The sequence below is a fragment of the Buteo buteo genome, chromosome 2, assembly GCF_964188355.1.
Source record: "Buteo buteo chromosome 2, bButBut1.hap1.1, whole genome shotgun sequence".
Classification (NCBI taxonomy): Eukaryota; Metazoa; Chordata; class Aves; order Accipitriformes; family Accipitridae; genus Buteo; species Buteo buteo.
Window position 1 is genome coordinate 725,730 of NC_134172.1, and position 26,602 is coordinate 752,331.

Below are 26,602 nucleotides of genomic sequence, written 5' to 3' on the forward strand. Positions count from 1 at the left end.
ACGGTGGCTGCCGGGAGGTGTGGCGGAGGGGGCGTGGCGGCCGCGGGGGCTGCCGGGAGGTGTGGCGGAAGGGGCGTGGCTGTCGTGGGGCTGCCGGGAGGTGTGGCGGAAGGGGCGTGGCTCTCGTGGGGCTGCCGGGAGGTGTGGCGGAGGGGGTGTGGCGGTCGCGGGGGCTGCCGGGAGGTGTGGCGGGGGGCGTGGCAGTCGCGGGGGCTGCCGGGAGGTGTGGCGGCGGCGGCGGCGGCGGCGGCGGGGCCGGGGCGGTGGGCCCGGAGCGGAGCGCGTCGCGATGCAGAAATACGAGAAGCTGGAGAAGATCGGGGAAGGTATGGACGGGACGGGACGGGACGAGGTGGGGCAGGGCAGGCCCGGGACGGGCCGTGTGGGAAGGCCCGGCTGGGACCAGGACCGGGACCGGGGAACCGGGGTCGGGGGGGGCCCGTGCGGCAGTGACCCGGCTGCCCGCAGGCACCTACGGGACCGTGTTCAAGGCCAAGAACCGGGAGACGCACGAGATCGTGGCGCTGAAGCGGGTGCGGCTGGATGATGATGATGAGGTGAGGGGAGGGGGGCCGGGGCCGGGGCTGGGGCCGGTACTGGTACCGGTGCCCCCCCACCCCGAGCCCCTCCGAGCGTTCCCCTCTCTCGGCAGGGTGTGCCCAGCTCCGCTCTGCGGGAGATCTGCCTGCTCAAGGAGCTGAAGCACAAGAACATTGTCAGGCAAGGGGCTGGGGGGGTGGGCTGCGAGGCTGGGGGGTGGCGGGGGGCGGCTGCCCCCTTCCTCGGGCACCCCCGGGGCCGGGGGGAGCCCCATCCCCCTCTCCAGGGCTGGTCTCACTCCGTGGGCTCGGCCGGGCCGTGCGGGGGCCTCAGGGTCCCCCCCTTCCCCTCGCAGGCTCCACGACGTCCTGCACAGCGACAAGAAGCTGACCCTGGTCTTCGAGTTCTGCGACCAGGCGAGTGCCGGGACTGGGGCAGTGCCGGGGCTGGGGTCACAGCTCCCAGCACCTGACACGGCCCCCGCTTGCTTCTTCCCAGGACCTGAAGAAGTACTTCGATAGCTGCAATGGGGACTTGGACCCAGAGATCGTCAAGGTGTGTTTTGGGGGGGCTCTGGAAGCCCTCGGGGACATGGTGCTCGTCCTGCCCTGGCTGCGGCATCGCGGGCCGTCACAAGAAGCGGACCGCGGCGTCGAGGGGCTGATGCATCCCACGCATCGGGCCTGCGCTCTTTCCCACAGTCGTTCATGTACCAGCTGCTGAAGGGTCTCGCCTTCTGCCACAGCCGCAACGTCTTGCATCGAGACCTTAAGCCCCAGAACCTCCTCATCAACAGGGTGAGGGCCAGGGAGTGGGCGAAAGCCGGGGCTGCATGCTGGCGTGAGTTGCCCCGGCTGAGCCCGGATGGAGTGGTTATGCCGGGGAGCTGGCGGCTGGCTGTCCCCAGCTTGCCGCTCTGTCTCTCCCTTGTTTTTCTGGTCAATGGGAGAGGGTGAAGGGTCCGGAGCAGCGGCTGCTGTCGGCCCCGAGGCGTGGGGCGGGCAGCAGGACGGGGCATCCCCTGCGTTGTCCTGCTGATGCGATGCTTTCACTGCAGAACGGGGAACTCAAACTGGCCGACTTTGGCCTGGCCCGGGCCTTTGGCATCCCCGTGCGCTGTTACTCAGCAGAGGTGAGCTGGGACATCTGTGCTTTCACTGGAAGCCTTTTCCTGGACGGGGGCTTAGCCGTCCTATCCCCCGGCCAGCTGAGCATCTCCCCTGTCCCTCCACGCAGGTCGTCACGCTGTGGTATCGGCCCCCAGACGTGCTCTTCGGTGCCAAGCTCTACTCCACCTCCATCGATATGTGGTCAGCTGGCTGCATCTTTGCAGGTAGTGCCGGCACAGGGGGCTGCCGGCACAGGGGGCTGTGGCTGGCAGGGCCACGGGGCCGCAAGGCTCATCCCTTCTCTTCCCTAGAGCTGGCCAACGCAGGGCGGCCCCTGTTCCCAGGGAACGATGTGGACGACCAGCTGAAAAGGATTTTCCGATATCCTTCCAGTGCCGCGTGGGAGCTGCAGTGGGAGGGGGGCCACCCTTCTCTCCTGGGCAAGGGAGCGGGAGGGGGCTCTGCCTGGGTTAGGTGGGGGTGGGCTGGGTGACGGGTGACTCCTGTGCTGGCCACAGCGGTGGCCCTTGACCACTGCCGTCCCCACGCTGCTGGGAACCCCCACCGAGGAGCAGTGGCCGGCCATGGCCAAGCTGCCGGACTACAAGGTGAGGTGGGGGTGGGCCGGAGGGGGGGGCTGGGGCAGGTGGGCGGACGGTCAGTGCTCACCTCTCTGTCCCCAGCCCTACCCCATGTACCCTGCCACCACCTCCCTGGTCAACGTGGTCCCAAAGCTGAACGCGACTGGCCGGGACCTGCTGCAGGTGAGCCCTCTGCCCATCCCTCCTGCCTGTCCCTCCTGCCTGCACTCCGGGGCTTCCCCAGGAAGGAAGGGGGCTTTGCCTTCTTGGCGTGGGTGCCCTCTCCTCTTGCAGCCCCATGCCTGTTCTGGGGGGGCTGTGGGGTGGGGGGCCTGTGGCTCGCCTCACCTCCCGTCTCCCCCACCCCCAGAACCTGCTGAAGTGCAACCCAGTGCAGCGGATATCGGCGGAGGAGGCTCTCCAGCACCCCTACTTCACAGACTTCTGCCCTCCCTAGGGACCCCCTGGCGCTGGCCAGGCCCCGCGCTGAGCTGGGGGGCAGCACCCCGGTTCCTGGCACGCTCCTGGCAGCGGCGGGGAGGGGACAGCCCCCCAGGGCGGCGGGGAGGGACACGAGGTGAGGATTGAGGTGCCAGCACCCCGGAACTGCAGCCCCCTGCCCCCCCCACCCCCTCCCCCGATATTTATTAGGTTTTTAACCCAACGCCACCCGGGTTCTGCCCCGGCTGCGGGGTGCTGGTGCAGCCCCTCCCTGCCCCTACCCCCCCAACCCCACTGGGGGGCCAGGGCTGCTCCTGGGACTGGCCGAAAGGGCACAGAGCCCTCCCTGGGGACACGGGGCCATGGTGCTGGTGGAGGGACAGGACACTCCGGGACCAGGCGTGGGGACCTTGGTGGGGGGGAACCCCCCCACCCCTCCTCTTCCTGCTCCCCCCCGGCCCCTTCCCTGGAAGGGGAGGGGGTCCTGGGTGCCAGCTCCCTGGGGGGGGAGGGTGCGCCCTAATTTCTTTTCTACCGTGCTGCTGTACGTGGGTGAATGTGCGTGTTTGTTACCTCCATAAAGAGCTTCCCTCTCCCCAGCGCCTGCCTCCTCCTTCCTGGGGCACTGGGGACCCCCCGCTGCCATGCACCAGCCCCCCCTTGCCACCCCCAGCCCCCTGGCACGGGCCTGCCCTGTGCTGCATGGCCCCTGCCCGTGTGTGTGTGTCCCCCAGCAGCACAGGAGCCAGGGCTTGGGGCAGGTCTTTAATGGGGTGGGGGGCCGCAGCGAGCGGGCATCGCATGTACAGCGCAGCGGGGAGGGGCACGGGCGCAAGCAGCACATGCAGGTACACGGGAGCAGGACCTGGGGGGGCCCTGCCGCCCCCAGCCCCCTGCCACCCCCTCAGTTGTGGGGGGGGCCCAGAGCGGGGCACCTCAGGGCCCGGTGCCAGCCCCGCAGCCACGTGGGGTCCCCCGGTCCCAGGGTGGCAGGGGTGCCCGGGTCTGCTGCCAGCGGCCCCCCCAGTCCCGTCCCCCCCGTCCCGGCCGGGGGGCATGGGGCTGGCCCCTCAGCAGGCGAACTCCTCGAAAGCGCCTAGAGCCGGGTGACGAGGTAGCACGTTCGGGGCGAAGCTGAGACTGTCCGTGTGGCAGCGCAGGGGGGGACGGGCGCTCTGGGGGAAGTGGGGGGGGGTGTTGGTCGGGGGCGGCCGGGGGCTCCAGGCGGCCGTGCCCCCGGTGTGCTGCAGCCGCCATCCTTGCTCCCCTGTGCCAGCCCATGCCGGGGGCTTTGCCCCCTGTTCCCACCCCACACGCCCCTCGAGCTGCCCCAGGACCCCCCCCACGTCCAGGGGGGCCCAGCGCGCAAACCCTGCAGAGCAAGGCTGTCCCCGTCCCCCCTGTCCCCGAGCGGGCAGCTTCCCCCAGGACCGGGGCTCCCTCCTGCCCCGCAGCGTTCCGGCGGGGGGGAGGCTGGGGTGGCCCCTGGCCAGTGGGGGTATGGGGGGGGGCCCTGGGCAGGGGGGACCTGGGGGACACAGTGCCGGGGAGCGATGCATGAGGATGGGAACGGAGCCGGCGGGGGGGCGGCCCCCACGCACCGGCTCCAGGGATGATGCCAAGAAAAGCCTGGGATGGAGGGAGAGGGGAGTGGACCCCCGGGGCCTGCTTGCAGGGAACGGGGTGGGGGTCCCTGCCCGGGGAGGGGGGGGGGGGGTCACAGCCCCCCTGCGGGGCCGTGGCCACGTCCTCCTCGCCCCTCGCTGCGCCCCGGCCGGGGACCCCCGTCCTCCCCTGGGGGGGACGCAGCCCCACGGCCCCCCCCGTGCCAGCATTGCGGCGGTGGGGGCTCTGGGCACTGTGCCCCCCCCGGGTGTAGAGCCGGGATCTCTACCTGGGCCCCGGCGGGAGCGGGACAGCGGGGCTGCCCGGGACCGCTGGATGCTCCTGGCGGGCGGCGAGGCCGCAGGACGGACGGACGGACGGACGGACAGAGAGGAGCGAATGAGCGCGCGGGGTCCGAGCGGGAGATGGTGCCGGTCCCGGGGCGGGATGAGGCCGAGCAGCAGATGGGTGGGATGAGGTGCGAGGCCCCCCCTTGCCGGCTGTGCCAGGGGAGGGGGGACGGGGCGGCCGGGTCGCAGCCCGGGGGGGTTGGAGGGGTGCTGGGGGGGGGTGCAGCCCCCGGCGGGGCAGGGCCGGGCGGGCTGGGGGGGTTACCAGGGTGCTGCTGTCACTCCTGGGGGTCCTCCTCTTCTCCTTGTACAAGCTGAGGAGTTTGTCCCGGAACACCTGGGGGAGACGGGTTAGAGCCCCCCGCCGTGGGCCTGAGCACCCTCCGGCCGTGGGGCAGCGTGGGGGGCCGGGGGGGCCGGGCGGGCACTCACCTCGTACAGGTAGTCGAAGATCTCCAGGATGGTGAGGAGGCTGGCACCGATGAAGAGTCCCATCTGCCCCCCGATGTCGCCTGGGCAGGAAGGCAGCGTTAGAGGGGGGCTGCCCCCCCCGCCCCCCTCCCCAGTCCCCCCAGGCGCTCACCCAGCAGCCCCGCCACCTCGTACGCCTTCTTCTGCTCGATCATCTCGTAGTTCAGGGCCTCAAAGAAGATGTCCAGGACCAGCACGTTGTCCCTGGGGGGGGACAGATGGGTGCGGGACGGACGGACGAGCCATCAGGCGGCATCCCCAGCTGGGGGGGGGCCGTGCCGTGCCACGGTGGGACGGTGGGACGGGATGGAGGGGTCTGCCCTGTGCTGGGGTGGCACAAGGACGTACTGTGCCATGCTGTGCTGTGCCATGCCATGCCGTGCCGCGCCATGTTGTGCTGTGCTGTGCCATGCCGTGTGGTTTTCCCTGTGCTGGGGCAGATTTGCAGAGGGGAGGCAGTGCCGTGTCGTGCCAGTTCACGTATGCTGGGGCATGCTGTGTGGCCGTGCCGTGCCATGCCATATCACATTGTCACGCCGTGCCGGTTCATGTATGCTGGGGATGCTGTGTGGACATGCCATGCTGTATCACACTGTCATGCTGAGCCGTGCCGTATCACACCATCATGCCGTGCCATGCTGTATCGCACTGTCGTGCCGTGCCGTGCCGTGCCAGTTCAGGTATACTGCGGGATGCCATGTGGCTGTGCCGTATCACACCGTCACGCTGTGCTGTGCCGTGTGCTGGTGGGGCCGTGGGTCAGCGCGGTGGTGGCACTCACGCGATGTACTGCTCCGTCTTGTTGAACTTCTTGGCCAGGTACCTGGCGGACGCCTTGCTGGGGATCTTCACCATGGAGAGCTCTTTGCCGTAGCGCACCATGGCGCAGGGCGTGCGGCAGGCGCAGTACTCGCTGTCCTTCTTCACCAGGAAGTCTGGGGAGGGCACGCGTGGGACGGGGACCACCGGGACCACGTTGCCGTGACCCCTGCCCACGTGGGGGGGTCAGGCTGCTCTGAGAACGGAGCCCGGGCCCTGGCCAAAGCCCGGGTGGTGGCGGGTGCCGGCGGCACAGGACAAGCATGCTGTGAGCGCTGCTGGCAGGGGAGCCTGGACCCGCGTGTCTGGGGTTCTGAGCAGGCAGGGACAGCAGTGACCCCCTCCCCAGCGAGGGCACGGGGATGCTGGTGCCACATTCGCAGCGATGGAGCCTGGCAGGGGAGGTGAGGGGTCCCAGGGACGAGGCTGAGGGTGTTGATGGAGCGCGGCTCCCAGGGCGAGACCCGGGGCTGGGTCGGGGACACCAGAGACAGCAGGGCTGGGGTGGGGGCCAGGGCGGGCAGGGTGCCGCCGGTACGTACCCAGCGCAGGGTCGGCGCACTCCTTGTACTGCTCCGGGGTGCAGACGTTGGCGTTGCCTGCGGGGGAGGCAGGAGTTGCAGGGGCAGGAGGGTCTCCCCACCGCCCCAGCCCCGCAGTGGCTGCCCCCGTCCCCGGCTCACCCGGCATGTGCACCATGCGGCAGTTGCAGTTCTCAGCCAGGTAGCGGGTCTCGCAGTCCAGGCGGCAGGCGGTGATGCTGTAGTTGGTGAAGAAGTCAGACTCGATGGGGGTGGCCTTGCAGTCCCCCCAGGGTGGGGGCAGGTACACCAGCTGCCGGCCATGGCTAAGGAAAACACGGCGTCCCCCGTGTCCCCGGTCCGCAGCTCCCACCTCCCAACCCACCGTGGTGCCCTGTCCCTTGGGCAGAGCTTGTCCTGTGCAGCCAGTGCGGGGGGGTCACACCACCCTGGAGACCCCCCGCTCTCACTCCTGCTCCCTTCTTGCCGGGCACAAGGATGGGCATCGGGGCCGGCATCACCCGCAGCTGGCGCAGCAGCGGGATGGAAGGGGCCAGGCGAGGGACAGCGTGTGGCGCCAGCTGGGAGCATGTGGGAGCCAGATGTGCCGGGGGGTCGGCACGGACCCCTGTGCTCCCCGAGATGGGCAGCACCCAGAGGGGCAGTGGGAGACCGTGCCGTGGCCAGCGCCGGGAGCGTGCTTGGTGGGGGAGCGGTGGGGCTCGGCGGGGTGCCCATGGGCGCCAAAGGTCACGCTCCCGCCGTCGCTGCACTCCCTGCCGCCCACGCCACGAGTGCCGGCACACATGGAGACACCCACTCGAGACACCTAAATTTAGGTGTCTGGCTGCGCGAGCTGGCTGCCGCCCCTGCCGACGGTCTGTTCGGCAGGAGGCTGCGGGGGGGGGGGGGGGTCGCTGCTGAGAGCCAGTGCCTGTGGCAGGACCGAGTGGTCCCAGCGTGGGGCTGCCCCACACCACGCCACGGTGATCCTGGCCGCCGCGGTGGCAAAGCTGCCGCACCGGTGGTTTGGTACCTGCCGTGCTGCACGGCTCAGCACGGGATGTCCCCGCGGGGACGGCTGTTGGCTGTGCCGGGGCTGCCCGAGCCCCGGGGGGGTCTGTATGCCCACAGCCCTCTCCCTGCACCGCCCGGGCAGAGCGGCCGGATACCCGCTGCTGCTGGCAGGACACGAAGGTCTGGAAGCCGGGCGCCACGCCGAAGCCCAGCTGGTCGATGAAGGGGGGCTCCTCCTGGCTGTGGATCTGCACCTTCACCCCCGCCTCGTAGGAGGTCTCGTCTGCAAGGCAGGGAGGGCGTCGGGGGCGCGGGGCAGCAGCCGGGCCGTGGGCAGGGCTGCGGGGGGTGCCCTCACCCGTGTCCCCCCAGACGGGCAGGTATTCCTCTTGCTGGACATTGAGCATCAGCTCCAGGCCGTTCCCCGCGCCGCCCTGCAGCGTGGTCAGCACCTCCCGGCCCGGTCCCCCCGAGTTGAAGGTGTAGCACTTGCCGAGGCGGGTGAAGATCTGCAGGGACAGGGCAGGATCCTCAGCGCCGCGGGGGCTGCCCGTGGGACAGTGGCATTCGGGGTGCTGGGGGACGGGAGCTGGGCGCCCACCTGCCCTGCGCCCACTGAGCAGGGCTGGGGCGGGGGGCTGCAGTGCCCGGGGACCCAGCACAGCCCCGGGGCAGGATCCCAGTGCTCCCCGTGCGGGATCCCATCACCCCACCAGTCCGTGCACAGGGAAGGGGCTGGTGCATCCATCCCTTCCCCTTTAGGGCCAGCGTGGGGCTGCGGATGGGGCGATGGGGCGACTGCTGCTGTCCCTGCCCCAGCGTGGTGTCCTCAGCTCTGCTGCGTCCCAATGGCCCTGGGGGACCCCCGCCCCATGGCCTGCCCTGCAGACCCCAGCGCTCACTGCGGCAGAGGGATGGTCCCTCCCCAGTCCCAGCCAGGCGGGCTACAGGACCCCCGCCCCTTGGAAGGCCCCCACAGACCCCCCCCCCACCTGGGCTGACCCACCTCCTCCCACAGCCCCCCAGCACAGAAAAAGCCCCCACAGGCCTCCACGGCCACTTCTCAGCGAGCAGAGACCACCTGCCCTTGCCCCCCCATAGCACCCTTGCCCCCACAGCCCTACGCCCCCTCCCCACGGCCAGCTCTCCTGTGGGGACTGGGGCTGAGAGCTGCACACTCCGGCCATCACCCCCCCGACCCCGGTCCCCCCGTGTCTGCACTGCAGCCGCAGCCCCACATCCCCCCGTGACTCCCCATCTCCACCACACTTCCCCACGGCCCCATGGGTGCAGGGTGGGCAAAAGGAGCCGCCCCGGGGCAGCATGGTGGGAGCTTTGCCAAGCACCTGGCCAGGCTGGGGGACACACGGCAGGCACTGTGCCCCCCGCCCCACCATTGTCCCACAGCCTGCGCAACCCCGCAGCCGACCGCCCCACAGCCTGCACACCCCATGGCCCCAAAACCTGCTCAGCCCTGGGGGTCCTGCCCAAGCCCTGCCCAGGGCAGAGCCAGCCGGGGCTGGGGCTGCTGTGGGTCCTGCCCTGGGCAGAGCCAGCCGTGGTGGTGGCCATGGCCACGGCGGTGGTGCTGGCACTCACGGCGGTGAAGTTCTCGGGGCCGCAGTCCCGGCCGCGGGAGCGGCAGCGCAGCAGCATCTCACGGGTGGGGTGCCCGGCGCGCTGGTAGAAGGCGCCCAGGTCGTAGCTCTTGCTGGGGAAGAAGCCGGCGAGGTCGGGGGGCCGCCCCAGCGCCCGCAGGTAGCGGGGGAAATCCTCCCTCCCCACCGCCAGCAGCTCCCTGCCCAGCCAGAACAGGTCGTTGGGGGTGAGCTGGGAGTGCCGGACGCGGTTCTAGTTGCGGAGGGTGACGGCAGGGAAGACGAGGACGCGTCCCTCCGCCTCGTCCAGCACGGTGACGCGGGGGTACGCGGCGTGGTGCCGGACCCGCTCCCTGACCTTCAGCAGGAAGGCGCCCAGCGAGGCCAGGAAAGCGCCAGCCCAGAGCAGGCGGCACGGTGCCCAGCACAAAGATGCGCTCCAGCCCGTGCAGCTCTGCCGGGGCTCTGCAGGGGGATTGGGGTTCAGCACGGCTCTGGGGGGACGTGGGGCTGCATGGGGACACGTGAGTGGGAGGACGCGAGCCGGGACGGTGACGGGGATCAGGGCTGGGCTTAGCCACGGTGGCAGAGGCCATCATCCCCACCAGGACCGGGGAGCCTGCCCCATGCCAGGGACCCCAGGGACCAGCACCCACAGCCAGGGCCCCCAATGCCCCCAGAGCCCCCAGGGACCAGCACCTGGGGGCAGAGACCCTGCCCAGAGCCCCCAGCGTGACCCTGAACCGAACAACCCTGAGCTGCCCCCCCCCAAGACCCCCGACCCCCATTCCCCCTGACCTACCCCCTGTCCGGGGCAGAGCCCCATCCCACGCAGGGGCCCATGGCCCCCACCCCACAGAGGGGCTGCCCCGGGCGCAGGGGGCTGCAGCCATGGCCCCCCCAAGTCCCATCACTGACCCATTGCCTGGGGGTGGGGGGTGGCCCAGGGCGGCCATAACTGCCCCATGGGGTCAGGGCCCCCCCCCCGCTATAAGGTGCCCCCCCATCCTGCCCCACTGGCGGCAGGGGGGGGGGCGCTGCTGTGGCAACGGGCTGCTCCCAAAGAGGGGAGCCGTCACCATGGCAACGCGCTGCCCAAGGAGGAAGGGGGGGCGGCTGCCATGGCAACGGCTGCCCGGCACAGGGATGTGCTGGGCCCGGCAGCAGCTGGGGGGGGGACAGGGATGGGGACAGGGACAGGGACACGGCCCCGGCACTGCCAGCCCTCCTGGTCCCCACGCTCGGGGTGAGCCACCATCAGGCCCCCCCAGCCCTGCCAGCCCCGGGGGGGGAAGCAACCGGGGGGGCACAGTCCCAGCCCGGATGGCCCTTGCTTTGAACACTTGCCACGTGCCTGGGGATCTCGGGGACCCCAGGGATGGGGCTGGGACAAGAGGCCGCGCACGGCCGACCTCTCCGGCCCAGGCACGGGATGGGAGCCCTGGCAACCCCAGAGCCCACCGCCGCCGGACACGGGACACGGTGCCGGGAGCTGCCGGCTCAGCGCCGAGGCCCAGGGCAGAGGATCATTATCTGTGGCTAAGCCCCAGCATTAGCTCTGTATTTTTAGCCGGCAAAGTTGCGGCGGGTGCAGTCGGAGGCAGGACTGAGCCGGGCTGAGCCAGGCCAGGGCAGTCCCGTGGGGGGGCTGCGTGTGCCGGGGACCACCACGGCTGCTCAGGCAGAAGTTTCTCACCACCCGTCGGAGACGAGGCGGCAGCAGGACCGGTCGTGCGGCACACGTGGGCAGAGCCAGACCCTCCCGGCAGTGACCATGACCCTGGGGGCAGCGGGACCAGCGCAGCACAGCGCGCACGTGCCAAGATCACGGGCACAGGAGCAAAGACGGGTTCCCGCGCACCCCTGGGGCAGGCACCGGCCCCCCACACCGGCGGCACGCCAAGGCCCCGGTAGCTCAGCCACACTCCTTGGAGAGGCGCCGGCTTTCAAGCTGCAGCGAGCTGCCGCCATGCAGCATGTGCCACCCCGGGTCCTGCTCTGGGGACCCTCGACCCTCCTACGGCACATCCCAGCCCTCAACACCCCGAGGCTGCTGCCGCCTGGCCCTGCCACAGGGGCAGCGGCAGAGCTGGTCCAGCAAAGGGCACGGGGAGCGCAGAGCTGCCAAAAGGGATGGTTTTCAGCTGAGCTCCCAAGGAAAATTAATTTCGCGCACTAAAGAGTCTTAAGCTGACGGTAATTGCTGTTGTGATAGCGCAGCCAAGCCCACGGTGATGGCGATGGGGACTGAGCAGAGCTGTGCACAGCGGGCGCAGGCTGCCCAGCTCCACCGAGCACGCTGCTTCCCTGGCGCTGTTGCAGCACGAAGGATGCGCCCGTCCTGCCCCTGCCACCCCCCCTGCCCGTGCCACCCCCCCTGCCCATCCCTCCCGGGCAGACGCTGCCCCAGGTGGGTCTTGCAGGACCCAGCACAGGCTGCCCGTGGCCAAGGTTTGCCTGGGGGAGCCGAGCCCTGGGTCGGGGGTCCCTGTGCCCACCTGGGGCTGCATGGACAGGGCAGGGAGGGCACCTCCTCCCATCGCTGCCCTGCTGCCCACAGCAGCCCATGGCTGCAGAGGGACGTGGCAGCCCTGCTCCCCCCCCGCCACGCTCTGGCAGCTGCCAGCACCCTGGCATGTCACCCAGGGGTGAACACACAGCCCAGGGGACGCAGCTCAGCCCCGCTGGCATGCCACCAGGGCTTGGCAGGTGTGGTGGGAGCACACGGGCACCGGCAATCCCCCAGGTTGAGAGCAGAGCGCGTGCAGCCCCAGGAGCAGCAGGGGGTGCTGGGGGCAGCACCGGGGCCAGGCATCCACGGTCTGTGGGGGGACAGCTCTGGCGCAGGGGACCCCCACCCACACCAGGGCAGGCTGCACGGAGGAGCTGCAGGCGTGGGAGCCTGTGTGCAAACAGAGCCCGGGAGAAACGGCTGCTGCTGCTGGTGCCCAGGTGGCATCCAGGGCTGTCGCAGGGAGCGGAGCTATGGGCTGTACCCGTGAGCATCCCGTACCCACCAGCATCCCCTGCCCGAGCGGCTGCACGCAGGCAAAGCCACCCGGCCCGGCGCAGGGCCCCCGGTTCAGCACGGCTCCAGCCTGGGTGCCCTTCCCGGCCGCCTGGCACCCCTGCAGCGAGTGCGGGGCGGGGGCACCCCTGGCTGGCAGCCGGCCCGCCGCAGTGCCCGGGGAGGCGGGCAGGGGCTGACGTGCTGCAGGCGGTGGGACGCGCCGGCGGGACGGCCACGGTTCGGGAGAAGGGGCTCACCCTGGCAGGACACCCGCGTCCATTCACGGTTCCCGGGGGGCGCGCGGCCACCCCGCCCCGGTGCAGCCCCCTCCTCCAGCCGGGCACCGCGCCCCGAGGCCGGCACTCACCACGGTGAAGTTGCGGGCGGTGCAGTTGGCGCCGCGGAAGGAGCACTGCAGCAGCATGTCGGCCAGGTCGTGGCCGGTGCGGTTGTAGAACTCGGCCATGCTGAAGGGCTTCGCCTTGAAGTTCTTGAAGTTGGCCTTGTCGCGCAGGGCGGCCAGGACGTGGGGCTCGGCCAGCTGCGGGTTGCTGATCTCGTAGCGGTCGTTGAGCAGCGCCAGCAGCTCGCCCACGTGGTACATGTCGTTGCGGGTGATCTTGGAGAAGCGGAACTCGTTGAGGTTGCAGATGGTGATGGCCGGGAAGGTGAGGTTGTGGGCGGCCACCTCGTCCAGCTTGGTGACGTGGGGGTAGGTGAGGAAGTAGGCGACGCGCTCGGCGCAGACCAGCAGCAGCAGGCCCAGCGAGCCCAGGAAGAAGGCGCCCCACAGCACGCGGCGCAGCGACACGGCCCCGTAGGCGAAGACGTGGCTGATGCCGTGCAGCGAGGAGCTGTGGGCGAAGGCCCGCAGGCTGGAGAGACCCTCGCCCTCCCCGCTGCCCTCCGAGCCCGCCCTCATCCTCGCCGCCGGGCCCCCGCGCTCCCCGCCGCCCTCAGCCCCCCAGCAGCCCCCCCCGGGCCATCGCCGCGCTCAAGGTGCTGCGGGCAGGGCGGGCAGGGCGGGCAGGGCAGGGGAGGGCAGGGGAGGGCAGGGCAGGACCGGCCGCTCCGCCCCCCCCGCGCTGCCGGTGCCGCCCGGCCGCTGCCGCCGGCCAGCGCGGCCCCGCTCCCGCTCCCGGTCCCGCTCCCGGTCCCGCTCCCGGCTCCGCTGCCGCCGCCGCGGCGCAGCCGCTGCCGGTCTGCGGCCGCCCCCCGCCCCCGCCCCTCCCGCGGCGGCTCCACCCGCCGCCGCCCCCCGGCGAGCATGGGGAGGGGGGGGGGGATCGGCGAGGAGCCGGGGGGCCGGGCAGGGCTGGGGGGCTGCCCCACTGCAGCCCTGCTCCTCTCCCTGCCTCCCCCCCCACCTCCCGCCCGGCCCTGGGCTCGGAGCCCCCGCTCAGCCCGGCGCGGCGGAGGAGGGGGGGGGGGGGTCCCGGCTGGGGGCACTGCCCGGGCGGCGGCTGCAGGACCGCCCCCCCGCCCCGGGCCCCGCTGGGCTCCCGCCCCGGCGGCTGCAGACCCGGGTTCGGCCCGGAGCCCCTCCCGGGGAGGTCGGGGTACGGGGGGCACAGACCCCGGGGGGCGGGGACGGGGGGTGGCTCGGCAGGGCGGGCAGCAGTGCCGGGGGGGTGGTCGCCCCTCGGGCCGTGCCAGCCCCAGCCCCGCCACGGTGGCCCCCGGGACAGGGGACACGCAGCGAGCGACGCCACGACTGACCCGGCACGGCGGGGGCAGAGCCACCCGCTCCCCTTTCCCGGGACGACCCAGGGGACCGCTACCCTGGGGGATGACACAGGGGACACCCCCCCTTCCCACGCAGGACACTGCCATCCCCGTGGGCAGCACAGCCGGCCTGCAGGCAGCTGCCCGTCCCCGGGAATGTGCAGGCAGGGAGAGGCGGGGTCAGCCCTGCCAGCCCCGCCCCCAAATCAAACGTCACGCCTTGGGGGTGCAGCGGGGGGTGAGTGGGGGGGAGAGCGGGGCCGGTGCCCCCCCCTGCTGCCCGGTCCGGTCCCGGCTTGGCCCGTTCCCCCCCCCCCCCAGCACCGCACCACACAGCAGAGCCTCCACAGCCGCCTTCCAGCCCCGGTTTATTGGGGAGCAGCAGGGGGGCACCCCCGGCGCAGGCACCGCACCCCTCCAGGTCTGCCCCACGCTCAGGACCGGTCCTTGGTCTGCTGGCGGATGAGCTCGGCGTAAAGACCCCCCCGTCGCACCAGCTCCTCGTGGGTCCCTGCCTGCGGGGATGGCGGAGACGGTGTCACCCATGGGGCTGCCCACCCCCTGCCCGCCCCTGCCCACCCGCCCCCGGCACTGGGCACTGCTCACCTCGGCCACCCGGCCCTGCGCCAGCACCACGATGAGGTCGGCACCCTGGATGGTGCTGAGGCGGTGGGCGATGAGCAGCACCGTGCGGCCCGAGACGGCGCGGTCCAGAGCCTCCTGCACCACCTTCTCCGACTGGGCGTCCAGCGCGCTCGTGGCCTCGTCCAGGATCAGGACGGCGGGGTCCTTCAGCAGGGCCCGGGCGATGGCGATGCGCTGCTTCTGACCCCCCGAGAGCGCCGTGCCGCGCTCGCCTGACGGGGACAACCGCGGGGATGCCGGTGTCACCCCAGCCCAGGGAGAGACCCCCGCCCCGAGGATGAGAGTGGAGGAGTGCAGGCGTGTTCCCACACCACCTCCTGTGCCAGAGCCAGGGAACCCCCCAGGAACGCCAGGATCCTCCTTCCTGCGGGGAGCCCGGCACAGCCTCGTGCCGGCAGTGACTGGCAGCCGGTGTCCCCGAGGGGACTTGGGCTGCATTGGCCAGGGTCTCACGCTCGTCCATCTGTCCCGAGGAGTGGCTGGGCCGGCTCGGGGGTGCCTGCCTGCCTCCCACCCCTGCCATACCCCACTCCGTGGCACAGAGCCCGGCACATACCCACGATGGTGTTGTAGCCCTCAGGGAAGCTGCGGATGAAGCCATCGGCGTTGGCGAGCTGGGCCGCGGCGTACACCTCCGCGTCGGAGGCTCCCGGCTTCCCGAAGCGGATGTTCTCCATGATGGTTGTTCCAAAGAGCACCGGCTCCTGGGGCAGCGTCCGGCCCGTCAGCACCGAGCCCCAGACAGGTTCCCTGTCTGGCACCTGGGGGAAGCACCCCATGGCAGCCCCGCGCCCCACGGCAGCCCCGAACCTGGCTGATGAAGCCGATGACCTGTCCTCGCAGCCAGGAGGGGTCCAGGGAGGAGATGTCGTGGCCGTCCAGGGTGATGGTGCCCTGCGTGGGCTCGTAGAACCGCTCCAGCAGCGCCGCCACCGTCGACTTGCCTGCGGAGCGGAGCCCTCAGCCCCACGGCACTGCCCGGCTGCCCACCCCCGTGCCCCCCGGCTCCAGCCACGATCCCCGGCCTCACGGAGAGCTGCTGGGCAGGTAGGAGGCATGGAAGCCGGTTCCCAGTCCCTGGCGCCCGCTGGGCTCACTGGGCAGAGGACTGGGGTGCAGGAGGATGCACCTGGGGACTGGCAAAGGGCTGAGCTGGCATCCCCGGGGAGGCCAGGCTGGCTCCTGGCCCTCTGGTTGGGACGTGCTGGCCAGGGGGTCCCCTGCCCTGGGGTGTGGGGAGGGCCGGGAGGCCCAGGGAGCCACGGCCAGGCCGGTACCTCCTCCGGACGGTCCCACGATGGCCACCGTCTTGCAGGGGGGCAGGGTGAGGCTGAAATCCCGCAGGACCGGGTAGCCGGGGCGGGTGGGGTAGCTGTGGGAAGAGGAGTGGGAGGCTGCAGGAGCACGGTCCCAGCCCCCCAGTCCGTGGGGCGGCTCGGGGGGCCGGGGCGGCTCACCTGAAGGAGACGCGGTGGAAGCAGATGCGCCCGAGCAGGGAGTGGCTGGGGATGGAGGTCCCCCCCCGCAGCGCCACGCTGGGCTCCAGCGTCAGCAACTCGAAGACGCGGGCGCCGGCGCTCAGACCTCGCACCACCTGCGGGGACGGCGGCGGGAGCAACCCCGGCCCCTGCCCCCAGCCCTGGGGGGCCAGCGGGAGCCCCCGCCCCACCTACCTGCCCAAACAGGATGGAGATGTTGGCCATGGACCTGCGGTGCACAAGGGGAAAGGCCGAACTCGGGGCTGCGCCCCGGGCAGGCTGCGGCACGCCGGGGGAGCTGAGGGAGGCACCGTGCCGGGCACTGCCCTTACCTTTGCATGGTCTGCGAGGCCACCAGGAAGGACATGAGGTCGCCCGGCGAAAGCTCATCCCCGGCCATCAGGGAGCCTCCCACGAAGATGGTTCCCAGGACGATACCTGTGGGGCGCAGGGTAGAGGTAGGACCCGGAGGGGGTCCTGCCCCACAGCACCACGGGGTCCTGCCCCACGGGACCCACTCACCGTTGAGCGCCAGGTTGGAGAGCCCCTGGAAGGCGGCGATGCCCATCCCCAGCCGCTCGTTCAGCCAGCCGGCGCGGTCCACCTCGGCGCAGTACAGCCTGCGGGCAGGGACGGGGCTGACGCCTCCCCAGCCCCCCGCCACCCCCACCAGGGGAGAGCCCCCGCTGCCCCCTTACCCTGCCTGCTGGTCCTCCATGGCGAAGGCGCGCACCGTCCGGACATTTCCCAGCACCTCGTCTGCCACCCCGGTGGCCTTGGCCACCTGCGGGGAGAGGGATGGAGAGGGGGGCTGGTGCGGGACACCCCCTGCTCCGGCCCCGTGGGGATGGCGGGGTCCCTTGGGGGGCTGGTAGGGCTGGGGGGGGGGTGTCAAGCGCAGGGTTACCTGCTCCTGCGCCTGGCGGGAGAGGCTGCGGAGAGCAGCGCCGATGAGGGTCCCGGCACCCACCAGCGTGGGCAGCGCCACGAGCAGGAGGCCGGTCAGCTTGGGCGAGAGCAGGTAGAGCGAGACGAAGCAGCCCGCCGTCTGGGTGCCGCTGCGCAGGCCCTGGGTGGGGGCAGGCACGGGTGGGTTCTGGGGGCTGGGGCAGGGCTGGGGTGGGGGGCCGGTACCGCCGGCTGCGGGCCTCACCTGGGAGATGGCCAACTTGAAGGAGGACTTGAACTCCTGGATGTCGGCCGTCAGCCGGTTCACCAGCTGCCCCGTCCGGTTGGCGTCAAAGAACGCCACGTCCTGCCTGCCAGGGCGGGAGTGGCGGTGGGCTGGGGTGGTGGGCTGGGGGTCCCCCCGCGCACGCTGTCCCCTGGGGCATTTTACCGTAGCAGGGAGATGAAGAGTGCCTTGCGCATGCTGCCCGCCACCTGCTCCCCGACCCGTGCCAGCAGCGCGATGTACCCGAAGGTCAGCAGCCCCTGAGGAGGAGAGAGGCTCGGGAGGGGAGCAGGGGCAGTCCCCCGGGACCCCCCCACCTGGCTCGGGGTGCCAGCACCCACCTGCAGGCAGTAGACGGTGAGCAGGCGCAGGGCCGGGCACCGGGCCTCCTGCAAGTAGCCGGTGATGCGGCCACGGGCGCAGCGAGCCACCACGTTCACCAGCTGCCCCAGCAGCACGGGGATGTGGACGTTGAGCAGGGCTGCGCCCAGCGCCAGCTGCGGGGACAGCGGTCGTCACGCCGGGTCGTCACGCCGGGGCACAGGGACCGCGGGCACGAGGGGGACCGTGTCTGCCCACCCACCCCTGCTCACCACCACGGCCGCCGAGAGGGCCAGGAGCTGGGGGCGCAGGAAGGTCCAGAACGCCGGCCAGTCGAAGGAGGGCTCCGGCCGGGGCTGCGCGGGCTCCGGGGTGACAGGGGCGGCCAGGACGGGGACGGTGGCCTCCTGGCAGCGCGCGGCCGTGCCCAGCAAGCCAAACACCACGCAGCCCGTGGCCGGGCCGGCCAGGAGCAGGCAGCGCAGGGCCGGTGGCACGGGGCGGGTGGGGGGGCGAGGGGGGCTGGCGAGCCCCAGGCGCCCCCCTCCATACCTGAAACTGGGGAGAGGGGTGAACACGGGGCACCTGAAAGGGGGGCCAGCCCCTGGGACATGGTGGGACCCGGTGAGGGCTGTCCCCCCCCTCGGCACGGCCAGCCTCCCCGTGCCACCCTGGGCCGTCCCGGGGCAGGAGTCGCTCTCGCCCCCCCTCCTGGCACTCCTGGGGTCCCCACTACAGGGCTCCCCGCAAGCTGAGCGCCAGCACCCAGACCCCTCCACTCTTCCCCCGTCCCCCCATACCTGCGTTTGGGATCCCACCGCCCCCAGCCCCGCTGCCCCGAGGTGCCCGCGTACCCCCGCGCCCCCCCGCGAGCCCCAACCCCCCCGCACTCCTGTCCCCGGGGACCCCGGAGTCCGGGCTCCCCCCACCGCACCCCCAACTCCCCAAAGGACCCAAGATTTCGGGATCGCACCCAAGGGACCCCGGAGTCCGGGCTCCCCCCACCGCACCCCCAACTCCCCAAAGGACCCAAGATTTCGGGATCGCACCCAAGGGACCCCGGAGTCCGGGCTCCCCCCACCGCACCCCCAACTCCCCAAAGGACCCAAGATTTCGGGATCGCACCCAAGGGACCCAGGAGTCCGGGCTCCGCGGTCGCCTCCCCCCCCAAGCCCCCGGCTCCCCGGTACCTTCGCCCCGGGGCGGGGGGCGGCCGCAGCGCGGCAGGGACCGAGCGGAGCCCGGCCCGAGCGCCGAGCGCCCGCAGCAGCAGCAGCGGCATGGCGGCCCGCCGAGCCCGGCCACCCCGCGGGGCGGCACCGGGGCGGCACCGGGGCCGGCGGGGGCGGGAGCGGGGCGGCACCGGGGCGGGCGGCACCGGCGGCGGAGGGCGGAGCCCCAGCACCGCGGCCCGGGCCCTGCGCCGGCCCCGACCCGCACCAGCCCCCCCGGGGCCTCGAACCCTCCCCCCGACACCCCTCCGCCCCCCGGGCCCCGCACCCCCGTCCCTCCTCGGAGCCTCCTCCGGTACCCCGGGCCCGCCGGGGGCCTCGCTCCTCCCCAGGCCCCGCTCCGGGAGCCCGGGCCCTGCACGGTGTGTCCCCCCTCCCGGGACCCGCACCCCCCCGCTCCGGGACCCCGCACCGGTCCCGCCTTACCCGCGCTCGGACCCCGCTCCCTACTGCGGGGAACACCCCCCCCCCCCCCCGCGCCGTGCCGGTGCCGCTGCGGCCATGCCCGGCGGCGGGACGCGGTCGCGGCCCCGGTCCCGGGGCGGGTGCGGGACCAGGTGAGCGCCCGGCACCGGGGACACCGGCCCCGCGGGGACCGCGCCAGCGCCGAGCCAGGAGGTGAGCCGGGGCGGGGGCACGGGGGGGCGGCGGGGGCCGGGGCGCTGAGCACCGGGCACGGGGGTCGCCGGGGCACGGGGGTCACCGGGGGACGGGGACACGGGAGCGGCCGCCTCAGCGCGGCCCCGGGCGGCCGCGGTGCCCCGGAGCCCCCCGGTGCGGGGTCACCCCGCTCCTCCCCGGGGTCCCCAGGCCTGGCCGCTGCGGGGTTGCTGCACCCGGGACCCCCCCACACCCGCGCCTGGCCCGGCTGGGGGGACACGGGGGCACCGGCTGCCGGTGCCCGCACGTGGCAGACGTGTCCCCACGGGGTCATCGGGGTGCCCACGTCCCCACGGGGTGCGAGTGGGCCCATGGGGTCCGGGTGACTCCGTGGGGCCATCGAGGTGCCGCTGCCTGTCTGTGTGCGGGGCTGTCCCCACGGGAGTGTCCCCACGGGGTGGCAGCGTCCCTGCGGCGTATGTGTCACCACGGTGCTAGTGGGGTACGTGTCACCTCGGGGTGTGTGTCACCGTGGGGCTGTCACGCCGCCTGTGTTCCTATGGGGGTGCCTGCGTCCCCACCGAGGTGCGTGTATCCCTGCGGGGACATGGGGGTCCCTGTGTGACACAAGTGGCACCGCGGGGACACTGGGGCGTGCGTGTCCTCGCAGGGGTCACCGGGGTCCTTGCCAGGGGCGCGTGTCCCTGTGGGGCCCGTCTGTCCCCACGGGTGCCCGTGTCCCCCGGGGCCGTGCCAGGGCGTGCAGGGGAGCAGCGTGCCGAGGGGGGGTCCTGGGCTGCCCAGCCCAGGCACTGGGGTCCCCTCGCCGGCCCTTGGCCCCCCCGGCTGTTTACACCGCCCGGGCTATTTTCGGGCGCCCCAGCCCCGCGGGTATTTTTGGCCGCCCGGTGCGGGGCACGTGGGGGAAGGGCCATGCCGGCGTCACCAGCCGGGACACCCGATCCTGGGGGACACGGTAGCCCTGTCCCCGACGGGGAGTTGCACAAGGCCGGGGGTCAGTACAGGGACGGTGTGTCCAGCAGTGCCTGGGTCTCCGCCGGCCACGGCCGCGTCCCTCCTGCTGAATCACTGCCCCGGGGCTCCCTCGTGCCTGCGGCCTCGCCGCACCGGCCCCGGTGCCGTGAGTCAGGCCCCGGCAGTGCCGTGGCAGGGTGGGGCTGGACAGCATCACCCACCTGCGGCCGCCGGCCTGGCCGGGCACTGGCACCGGCCACGGGAGGGGACACTGGTGACGTGCGGGGCTGCGGGAGCATCGGCCGGCAGCGGTAAGGGGAGGGCAGCGGGGGCCGGACGCGGGGGTCCCGTCCTGCCCCAGGGGGTGGGGGTCCCATCCTGTCCTGAGAGTTCAGGGGTCCCATCCTGTGCCGAGGGGTGGGGGCTCTTGTCCTTCCCCAGGGGGTGGGGGTCCTGTCCTGCCCTGAGGACAGGGGGGTCCTGTTTTTCCCCAGGGCAGTGGGAGTCCTGTCTTGCCCTGGGTGCTGGGGGTTCTGTCCTTTCCCAAGGGGCTGAGGGTCCTGTCCTGTCACGAGGGGAGGGGGGTCCTGTCCTGAGAGTTCAGGGGTCCCATCCTGGCCCCAGGGGAGAAGGGCCATGTTCTTCCCCAAGGGGCTGAGCATCCCATCCTGCCCCGGGGGCCGGGGGTGCTGCCCTTCCCGGGGGGGTGGGCATCCCATCCTGCTCCAGGGGGTTGGGGGTCCCAAAGTCCTCCAGGGGAACTGGGGTCCTGTGTTGCCCCAAGGGGCTGGGGCTCCTGTCCCAAGGGTTTGGGGTCCCTCCTGCCCCAGGGCCCAGGGGTCCTGCCCTGCCCAAAGGGGTTGGGGTCCTGTCCTTGCTCATGGCTGGAGGTCCCCAGGGAATTACAAGGCCACCGGGGCTCGAGAGCTGGCCCTGAGCTTGGTCCCACACCCCGGCTGCTGCCCGGCTCTGGGCTGCTCCCTGCCCCATGGCTCTGGCCCCAGGGTGGGCTCTGTGAGGTGGGGGTCTGTGGGGAGAGGGCTCCATGGGGATGGGGGTCCACTCCACTCGGACTGTGGGGGCCCAGCACAGCATGGCCCAAGGGGCAGACGCGGGGTGAAGCGGGGGTCTCGGGGGGCCGGGCAGGGGTCTCTCCCCGGGGAGCTCTGGCCCCATGGGGGGGAGGACATGGCCGGGCACTGGCGGTGATCCATCCGGCGGGCCTGCGTGTGGTGGCCGTGCCCGGGGCCGTGGCCGTGGCTGCGGTGCGAGAGGCCAGCTCAGGCCACCCGAATTCGGGGCACGCGGGCGGCGCTGCGTGACCTCGCCGGCATTTCCGGCTCCCGGCCGCGGGGCAGACAGCTCAGCCTGGCTCGCCCTGGCTCGGCGCGGCATCCCCGTGCCCCGCAACCGGGCTCTGGCTGCCCCGCGGCCCACGGGGCTGGGTGGGGGGCTCCGTCCCCCCAGGCATCCCCGCTGCCAGGGTCCGTGCCAGGCGGGGGTCCCTGGGTCGCGGCGGCGGGTGCCGATGGGGGTCCCTGGTAGGCGGCGTGGTGGGCGATGGCGGCTCAGGGGGAGTACCGGCGCCTGGAGGACTTCGAGGAGGACTCACCCCCCGGCGAGGAGGAGCTGCTGGTGCACGTCACCGAGGGGCTGCAAGGTAGCGGGGGTCCAGGCTCTGCCGGGGGCGGGGGGGTCCGGGCTGCTGAGGGGGAGCAGGTGCTGCCCTGGGGGTGGGGGGTCACAGCGGGTGGTCTGGGGGGCCCTGGCCCCCCCCTGGGGCGCGGGCTGGGGGGGCTCGACCGGAGGGGAGGCAGGGCAGCCTGCCCGGGGTGTGCAGGCAGGGGGGGCAGGCCCAGCCCTGCTGCCTGTGGGGTGGGGGCACCGGCCGCCCCACAGCCCTCCAGCTGGTCACAGGTGGGGGGGATCGTGGGTCCCAGGCAGGGGTGCCCCACGGATGGGGGGCGTGGGGGGGGGCGGGGTGTGGCGTGCCATAGCCCCGGTTCAGCCCCCTCTGTTTTTCTCTCCTCGACAGACTCCTGGCACCACATCAAGAACCTGGATAATTTCTTCACCAAGATATCCTTGCAGGGCCCCCGCCTGGCCGCTGCCCAGCCCTGCCCGTGGCCGGCACTGCGGCGGGGGGGGGGTGTGTGGGGGGAACCCCGGGGCCGGGGGGGTCTGGCACCGCAGGCACACGCTCCTTAACACGGCCCCAACATCTACCACTTCCACCAGAAGAATGGCTTCGCCTGCATGATGCTCTCCGATATCTTTGAGCTGGTGTAAGTGCCGGTGGGACACCCGCCCCCACCCACTGTGCCGCGCCACGCCGTCCCGTGCCGTGCGGTGCCACGCCGGGCGGTTGCGGGGCGAGGGGCCGTGCTGATCCTCCGCCACCCCCAGGCAGTTCCTGTTCGTTGTCACCTTCACCACCTTCCTGCTGTGCTGCGTGGAGTATGACGTCCTCTTCGCCAACCGGCCGCTCAACCACAGCCACGCCGGGGGAGCAGCCCCCGACCGCAGCAAGGTGACGCTGCCCGACGCCGTCCTGCCCGCCCCGCAGTGCGCCCAGAGGTGAGGAGCGGGGCCGGGAGCCGCTGGCACGGCCACGCAGGTGTCCCAGCGCCGCCGGGTCCCCGCCTGACACGAGTCCCCTGCCAGGATCCGGGCCAGCGGCTGGATCATCTTCCTGCTGGTGATGGCGGCCGTCTTCTGGCTGTACCGGCTGGTGAAGGTGCTCTGCAGCCTGCTGAGCTACTGGGAGATCCGCACCTTCTACATCAAAGCCCTCAACATCCCCTCGGTGAGCGGGGCCACGGGGAGCGGGCTGGCTGGGCAGGGGCCGGCAGCGCGGTGCCGTGCCGGCGTTGATCGGTGTCTTGTTGGTGCAGGAGGGGCTCTGCAACTACAGCTGGCAGGAGGTGCAGGCGCGGCTGATCTCGCTGCAGCGCCGGCAGCAGATGTGCGTGCACAAGAAGGAGCTGACGGAGCTGGACATCTACCACCGCATCCTGCGCTTCAAGAACTACACGGTGGCCATGGTCAACAAGTCGCTGCTGCCCGTCCGCTTCCACCTGCCGCTGCTCGGCCCCGTCGTCTTCCTCACCCAGGGCCTCAAGTACAACCTGGAGCTGCTCCTCTTCTGGGGGCCCGGCTCCCTCTTCCAGAACAAGTGGAGCCTGCGGCCGCAGTGCAAGCGGGTGGGCGCCCGGCGGGAGCTGGCCCGGCGCCTGGCACGTGCCATGGTGCTGCTGGGGCTGGCCAACCTGCTGCTCTGCCCCTGCGTGCTGGTCTGGCAGCTCCTCTACGCCTTCTTCAGCTACGCCGAGGTGATCAAGCGGGAGCCGGGCAGCCTGGGCGCCCGCCGCTGGTCCCTCTACGGCCGCCACTACCTGCGCCACTTCAACGAGCTCAACCACGAGCTGCAGGCACGGCTGAGCCGCGGCTACAAACCGGCCACCAAGTACATGAACTCCTTCACCAGCCCGCTGCTCACCGTGCTGGCCAAGAACATCGGCTTCTTCGCCGGCTCCATCCTGGCCGTGCTCATCGTCCTGACCGTCTACGACGAGGATGTGCTGACGGTGCAGCACATCCTCACCGCTATCACGCTGCTGGGGCTGGTGGTCACTCTGGCCAGGTGGGTGTGCTGGGCCGGGCCGGCGGCGGGCATGGTGGGCGACAGGGTGGCCGAACGGGAGGTAGAACGCCTGCCCTCTGCCCGCAGGTCCTTCATCCCCGACGAGCACACGGTGTGGTGCCCGGAGCAGCTGCTGCAGCGCGTCTTGGCCCACGTCCACTACATGCCCGACCACTGGCAGGGCAACGCCAGCCGCTCGGAGACACGCAGCGAGATGGCGCAGCTCTTCCAGTACAAGGCGGTGAGCACAGGTGGAGCCGGCTGGGTGGGTGGTGGGACTCCCTCCAGACACCCCCTGACACCCCCGTCGGCCGCAGGTCTTCATCCTGGAGGAGCTGCTGAGCCCCATCCTCACCCCCCTCATCCTCATCTTCGCCCTGCCCGGCCGTGCCCTGGACATCGTCGACTTCTTCCGCAACTTCACGGTGGAGGTGGTGGGGGTGGGTGACATCTGCTCCTTCGCCCAGCTCGATGTCCGCAACCACGGCAATCCCCAGGTGGGGGGGGTCCTGGGGGGGTCTCAGGAGTGGGGGGGTCCCAGAGGCGGCGGCCCCGCTCACCCCCCTGCCCCGCAGTGGCTGTCGGCCGGGCAGACGGAGGCCTCCGTGTACCAGCAAGCGGAGAATGGGAAGACGGAGCTGTCGCTGATGCACTTCGCCATCACCAACCCACGCTGGCAGCCGCCGCCGCCGAGCGAGCTCTTCCTCAGCCAGCTGAAGGAGAAGGTGCAGCAGGACGCGGCCGCCGCGCCGCCCGCTCAGCGCATCCTGGCCGAGGGGCCGCTGGGCGCTTCCCTCCTCTCCGACGACTCGGCGGTGGCGGTGAGCGGGATGGGCGGTGGGGAGGGGGGTATGGGGGTCTCCGGCCGGGGCTACCCTGACCTGTGTCTCTGCAGCCGGACGGCTTGCTGGCCAGCGTCCTGGCCCGGCCCATCCTCTCGGCCAGCGGGCTGGTGTCCTGGGACCGGCGCTTCGCCCAGCCCTGCAGCACCGCCAGCGCCGCCGCCAGCGTCCTGGCCTCCCTGGCGTCACCGCTGCCCGGGCGGACACGCGGCACCTCTGCCGAAAGCCCCGGCTGCCACAGCGACCGCCCGCTCACCGAGGAGAGGTCCTGCCGATGGGGGTCTGGGGGTGGCTCGGGGGCTCTGCACACCCCTGGACTGGTGCTGGGAGGCTGGGGGGGCAACGGAGGCGGTGTGGGGAGGGGGTGTCGTGGCCCGGAGGGGGTGTCGGGGCAGGGCCCCGCGTGCCAGCGCGGTGCTCACCAGCTCTGCCCGCAGCCTGCTCCTGAGTGAGTCGCGGCTGCGCAGCTTGAGCCGTTCGGCGCTGCTCTCCGAGGTGGCCTCGGCCGAGATGAGCCTCCACGCCATCTACCTGCACGAGGTGCGTCCCCCGGCGTCCCCCTGGCCACGCGTCCCCCGGCGTCCCCTGCCCGCGGCACCCCTGGTACACGGGTCCCTGGCCGTGCCCAGCTGCGCCCCTCCGGGTGCTCTGCCCGTGTCTCCTGCCCACCACCCGCCACGGGTCTTGCCTGGCCCTGGCACTGGTCCCCGGTCCCATGCTGGGCTGGCCCCTGCACTCCCTGCTCTGCTGTGTGACCCCCCCGCCCCTCGCCCTGGTTTTGGCCAGGCACCCCACGGCTGCTGCCAGACCAGGTGTTGGGGGGCGAGGCACTGTGGCCAGCGTCGCTGCAGCCATGTCCCCCCTTCTGCCACCCCTTTGGGGGCAGGGATGGTGTCCTGTGCTGGGAGCCCCCCTCCCCGCTGCCCCAGGGGAGGCAGCTTGCCATGATGGGGGGCTCTGACCACCTCTCCCACCCTTCCAGCTCCACCAGCAGCAGCAGCAGCAGCAGGGCCCTGGGCCCCAGACCGTGTGGGTGGGCGCTGGGGCACCCAAGCCTCCCTCCGTAACTGCAGGTGAGCACCGCACCGGGGGTCCTGGGGGACCGGGGACACGTGCTGGGCCCCATCCCCTGCGGGGCCGTCCCCAGAGATGGGGCAGCCGGGGGGGTCCTGAGGGCCAGGACCCCAGGCGGGGTCGGCTCTGACCCCCGCTGCGCCCCAGGCTCGGCTGCCAGGGCCTCGCAGGCTCAGCACCGGGAGATGCCGCTGGGCGGCTGGGCCGAGGAAGAGGAGGAAGAGGAGGAAGAGGAAGAGCAGACGACGGGCTAGCCGGCCTCGGCTTCGGTGGGTGAGGGTACGGCACAGCCAGGCTGCCATCCCCGCTGCCAGGGTTGCTGCTGATGGACCCGTTTTCCTCCACAGGGTCCTGGGCGTGCCGAGAGCTCCCGGTGCTGCCGGGAAAGCTGCCAGGAGGTGCTGGCTGGGACCGGGCGCAGCGGGGGGACTTGCCGCTGCCTGCTGTGCTGCCCTGCGGCGCGGGATGGCCCAGCTAGCCTTGCCCGCATGGGCCCCCCGCTCGGGTGTGTGGCCTTGCCGGCGGCCCTGCCGCGGAGCGGGGCCGGGGGCGCTGCCGGGGGCAGCCAGCCCTGCGAGGTGCTATATTTGGGGGGGGCGCAGGGTGCCCGGGCTGCCCCGTCCTGGGGTTGGTGCCGTCCCCGCTCCTGCCTTCTGCCCGGGCCTCTGCCCCCCACGGTGCCCTGCCACGGGCACCAGCCGCACCGAGCCGCCATGGGAAATAAAGGTTTACAGACGGGCTGTGCCCAGCGGTGACTGCGGCCTGGAGCCGGCGGGGGGCTGGGGGGCCGTGCCGTCGGGGTGTGGGGCTGTGCAGGGGGATGCTGTGGGG

At 72.4% G+C, this 26,602-nt stretch overlaps 4 protein-coding genes across 6 annotated transcripts; 2 read left to right on the top strand and 2 right to left on the bottom strand.

Annotated features, from left to right (window-relative positions):
- The first annotated feature begins 209 nt into the window (after positions 1 to 209).
- Positions 210 to 3,266, top strand: CDK5 (cyclin dependent kinase 5). The gene is made up of 12 exons (XM_075043315.1): positions 210 to 326; positions 469 to 557; positions 653 to 720; positions 896 to 956; positions 1,039 to 1,095; positions 1,242 to 1,337; positions 1,598 to 1,672; positions 1,777 to 1,873; positions 1,961 to 2,030; positions 2,197 to 2,257; positions 2,333 to 2,413; positions 2,601 to 3,266. The coding sequence occupies exons 1-12, from the start codon at positions 290 to 292 to the stop codon at positions 2,685 to 2,687; spliced, it is 879 nt and encodes a 292-aa protein (XP_074899416.1). The 5' UTR covers positions 210 to 289; the 3' UTR covers positions 2,688 to 3,266.
- A 124-nt stretch (positions 3,267 to 3,390) lies between these two features.
- ASIC3 (acid sensing ion channel subunit 3) lies at positions 3,391 to 13,250 on the bottom strand. 2 transcript variants are annotated; one of them, XM_075043123.1, is made up of 11 exons: positions 12,430 to 13,250; positions 7,813 to 7,963; positions 7,610 to 7,737; positions 6,600 to 6,750; positions 6,459 to 6,515; positions 5,879 to 6,032; positions 5,210 to 5,301; positions 5,059 to 5,138; positions 4,892 to 4,963; positions 4,566 to 4,618; positions 3,391 to 3,846 (listed from the first exon to the last, which is right to left on the bottom strand). In XM_075043123.1, the coding sequence occupies exons 1-11, from the start codon at positions 12,982 to 12,984 to the stop codon at positions 3,768 to 3,770; spliced, it is 1,572 nt and encodes a 523-aa protein (XP_074899224.1). In that variant the 5' UTR covers positions 12,985 to 13,250; the 3' UTR covers positions 3,391 to 3,767. The 2 variants fall into 2 exon arrangements, 1 of the variants encoding a protein (XP_074899224.1); XR_012652515.1 differs by lacking the exons at positions 3,391 to 3,846; positions 4,566 to 4,618; positions 4,892 to 4,963; positions 5,059 to 5,138 and having other exon boundaries at positions 5,233 to 5,301; positions 5,817 to 6,032.
- An 886-nt stretch (positions 13,251 to 14,136) lies between these two features.
- On the bottom strand, positions 14,137 to 18,752 carry ABCB8 (ATP binding cassette subfamily B member 8). The gene is made up of 16 exons (XM_075042981.1): positions 18,596 to 18,752; positions 17,678 to 17,963; positions 17,426 to 17,581; positions 17,250 to 17,344; positions 17,064 to 17,169; positions 16,818 to 16,979; positions 16,609 to 16,694; positions 16,433 to 16,530; positions 16,243 to 16,348; positions 16,106 to 16,139; positions 15,890 to 16,026; positions 15,710 to 15,804; positions 15,243 to 15,376; positions 14,989 to 15,136; positions 14,394 to 14,644; positions 14,137 to 14,302 (listed from the first exon to the last, which is right to left on the bottom strand). The coding sequence occupies exons 1-16, from the start codon at positions 18,685 to 18,687 to the stop codon at positions 14,222 to 14,224; spliced, it is 2,067 nt and encodes a 688-aa protein (XP_074899082.1). The 5' UTR covers positions 18,688 to 18,752; the 3' UTR covers positions 14,137 to 14,221.
- Positions 18,753 to 19,116: 364 nt separating this feature from the next.
- Positions 19,117 to 26,509, top strand: ATG9B (autophagy related 9B). 2 transcript variants are annotated; one of them, XM_075042934.1, is made up of 15 exons: positions 19,117 to 19,255; positions 21,758 to 21,872; positions 22,248 to 22,291; positions 22,433 to 22,497; positions 22,619 to 22,789; positions 22,877 to 23,018; positions 23,107 to 23,855; positions 23,943 to 24,096; positions 24,173 to 24,352; positions 24,431 to 24,676; positions 24,751 to 24,962; positions 25,135 to 25,237; positions 25,680 to 25,770; positions 25,919 to 26,040; positions 26,119 to 26,509. In XM_075042934.1, the coding sequence occupies exons 2-14, from the start codon at positions 21,773 to 21,775 to the stop codon at positions 26,023 to 26,025; spliced, it is 2,364 nt and encodes a 787-aa protein (XP_074899035.1). In that variant the 5' UTR covers positions 19,117 to 19,255; positions 21,758 to 21,772; the 3' UTR covers positions 26,026 to 26,040; positions 26,119 to 26,509. The 2 variants fall into 2 exon arrangements, with proteins under 2 accessions (XP_074899035.1, XP_074899027.1); XM_075042926.1 differs by lacking the exon at positions 19,117 to 19,255 and adding an exon at positions 20,383 to 20,523.
- The last annotated feature ends 93 nt before the right edge of the window (positions 26,510 to 26,602 follow it).

Excerpts from the sequence above, each read along its gene's own strand:
- ATG9B (XM_075042934.1), top strand. The coding sequence starts at position 21,773 with ATGGCGGCTCAGGGGGAGTACCGGCGCCTGGAGGACTTCGAGGAGGAC. Across the intron at positions 24,097-24,172 it reads AGCTCTTCCAGTACAAGGCG|GTCTTCATCCTGGAGGAGCT; the intron begins GTGAGCACAGGT and ends CGTCGGCCGCAG. Across the intron at positions 25,238-25,679 it reads ACGCCATCTACCTGCACGAG|CTCCACCAGCAGCAGCAGCA; the intron begins GTGCGTCCCCCG and ends CCACCCTTCCAG.
- ABCB8 (XM_075042981.1), bottom strand. The coding sequence starts at position 18,687 with ATGCCGCTGCTGCTGCTGCGGGCGCTCGGCGCTCGGGCCGGGCTCCGC. Across the intron at positions 17,582-17,677 it reads CCCTCTCGGCGGCCGTGGTG|CTGGCGCTGGGCGCAGCCCT; the intron begins GTGAGCAGGGGT and ends CTGTCCCCGCAG. Across the intron at positions 14,645-14,988 it reads GGGCTACAACACCATCGTGG|GCGAGCGCGGCACGGCGCTC; the intron begins GTATGTGCCGGG and ends TGTCCCCGTCAG.
- ASIC3 (XM_075043123.1), bottom strand. The coding sequence starts at position 12,984 with ATGAGGGCGGGCTCGGAGGGCAGCGGGGAGGGCGAGGGTCTCTCCAGC. Across the intron at positions 6,516-6,599 it reads CCGCATGGTGCACATGCCGG|GCAACGCCAACGTCTGCACC; the intron begins GTGAGCCGGGGA and ends CCTCCCCCGCAG. Across the intron at positions 5,302-5,878 it reads AAGACGGAGCAGTACATCGC|GGACAACGTGCTGGTCCTGG; the intron begins GTGAGTGCCACC and ends GTCCCCCCCCAG.
- CDK5 (XM_075043315.1), top strand. The coding sequence starts at position 290 with ATGCAGAAATACGAGAAGCTGGAGAAGATCGGGGAAG. Across the intron at positions 327-468 it reads GCTGGAGAAGATCGGGGAAG|GCACCTACGGGACCGTGTTC; the intron begins GTATGGACGGGA and ends GGCTGCCCGCAG. Across the intron at positions 2,414-2,600 it reads CTGGCCGGGACCTGCTGCAG|AACCTGCTGAAGTGCAACCC; the intron begins GTGAGCCCTCTG and ends CCCCACCCCCAG.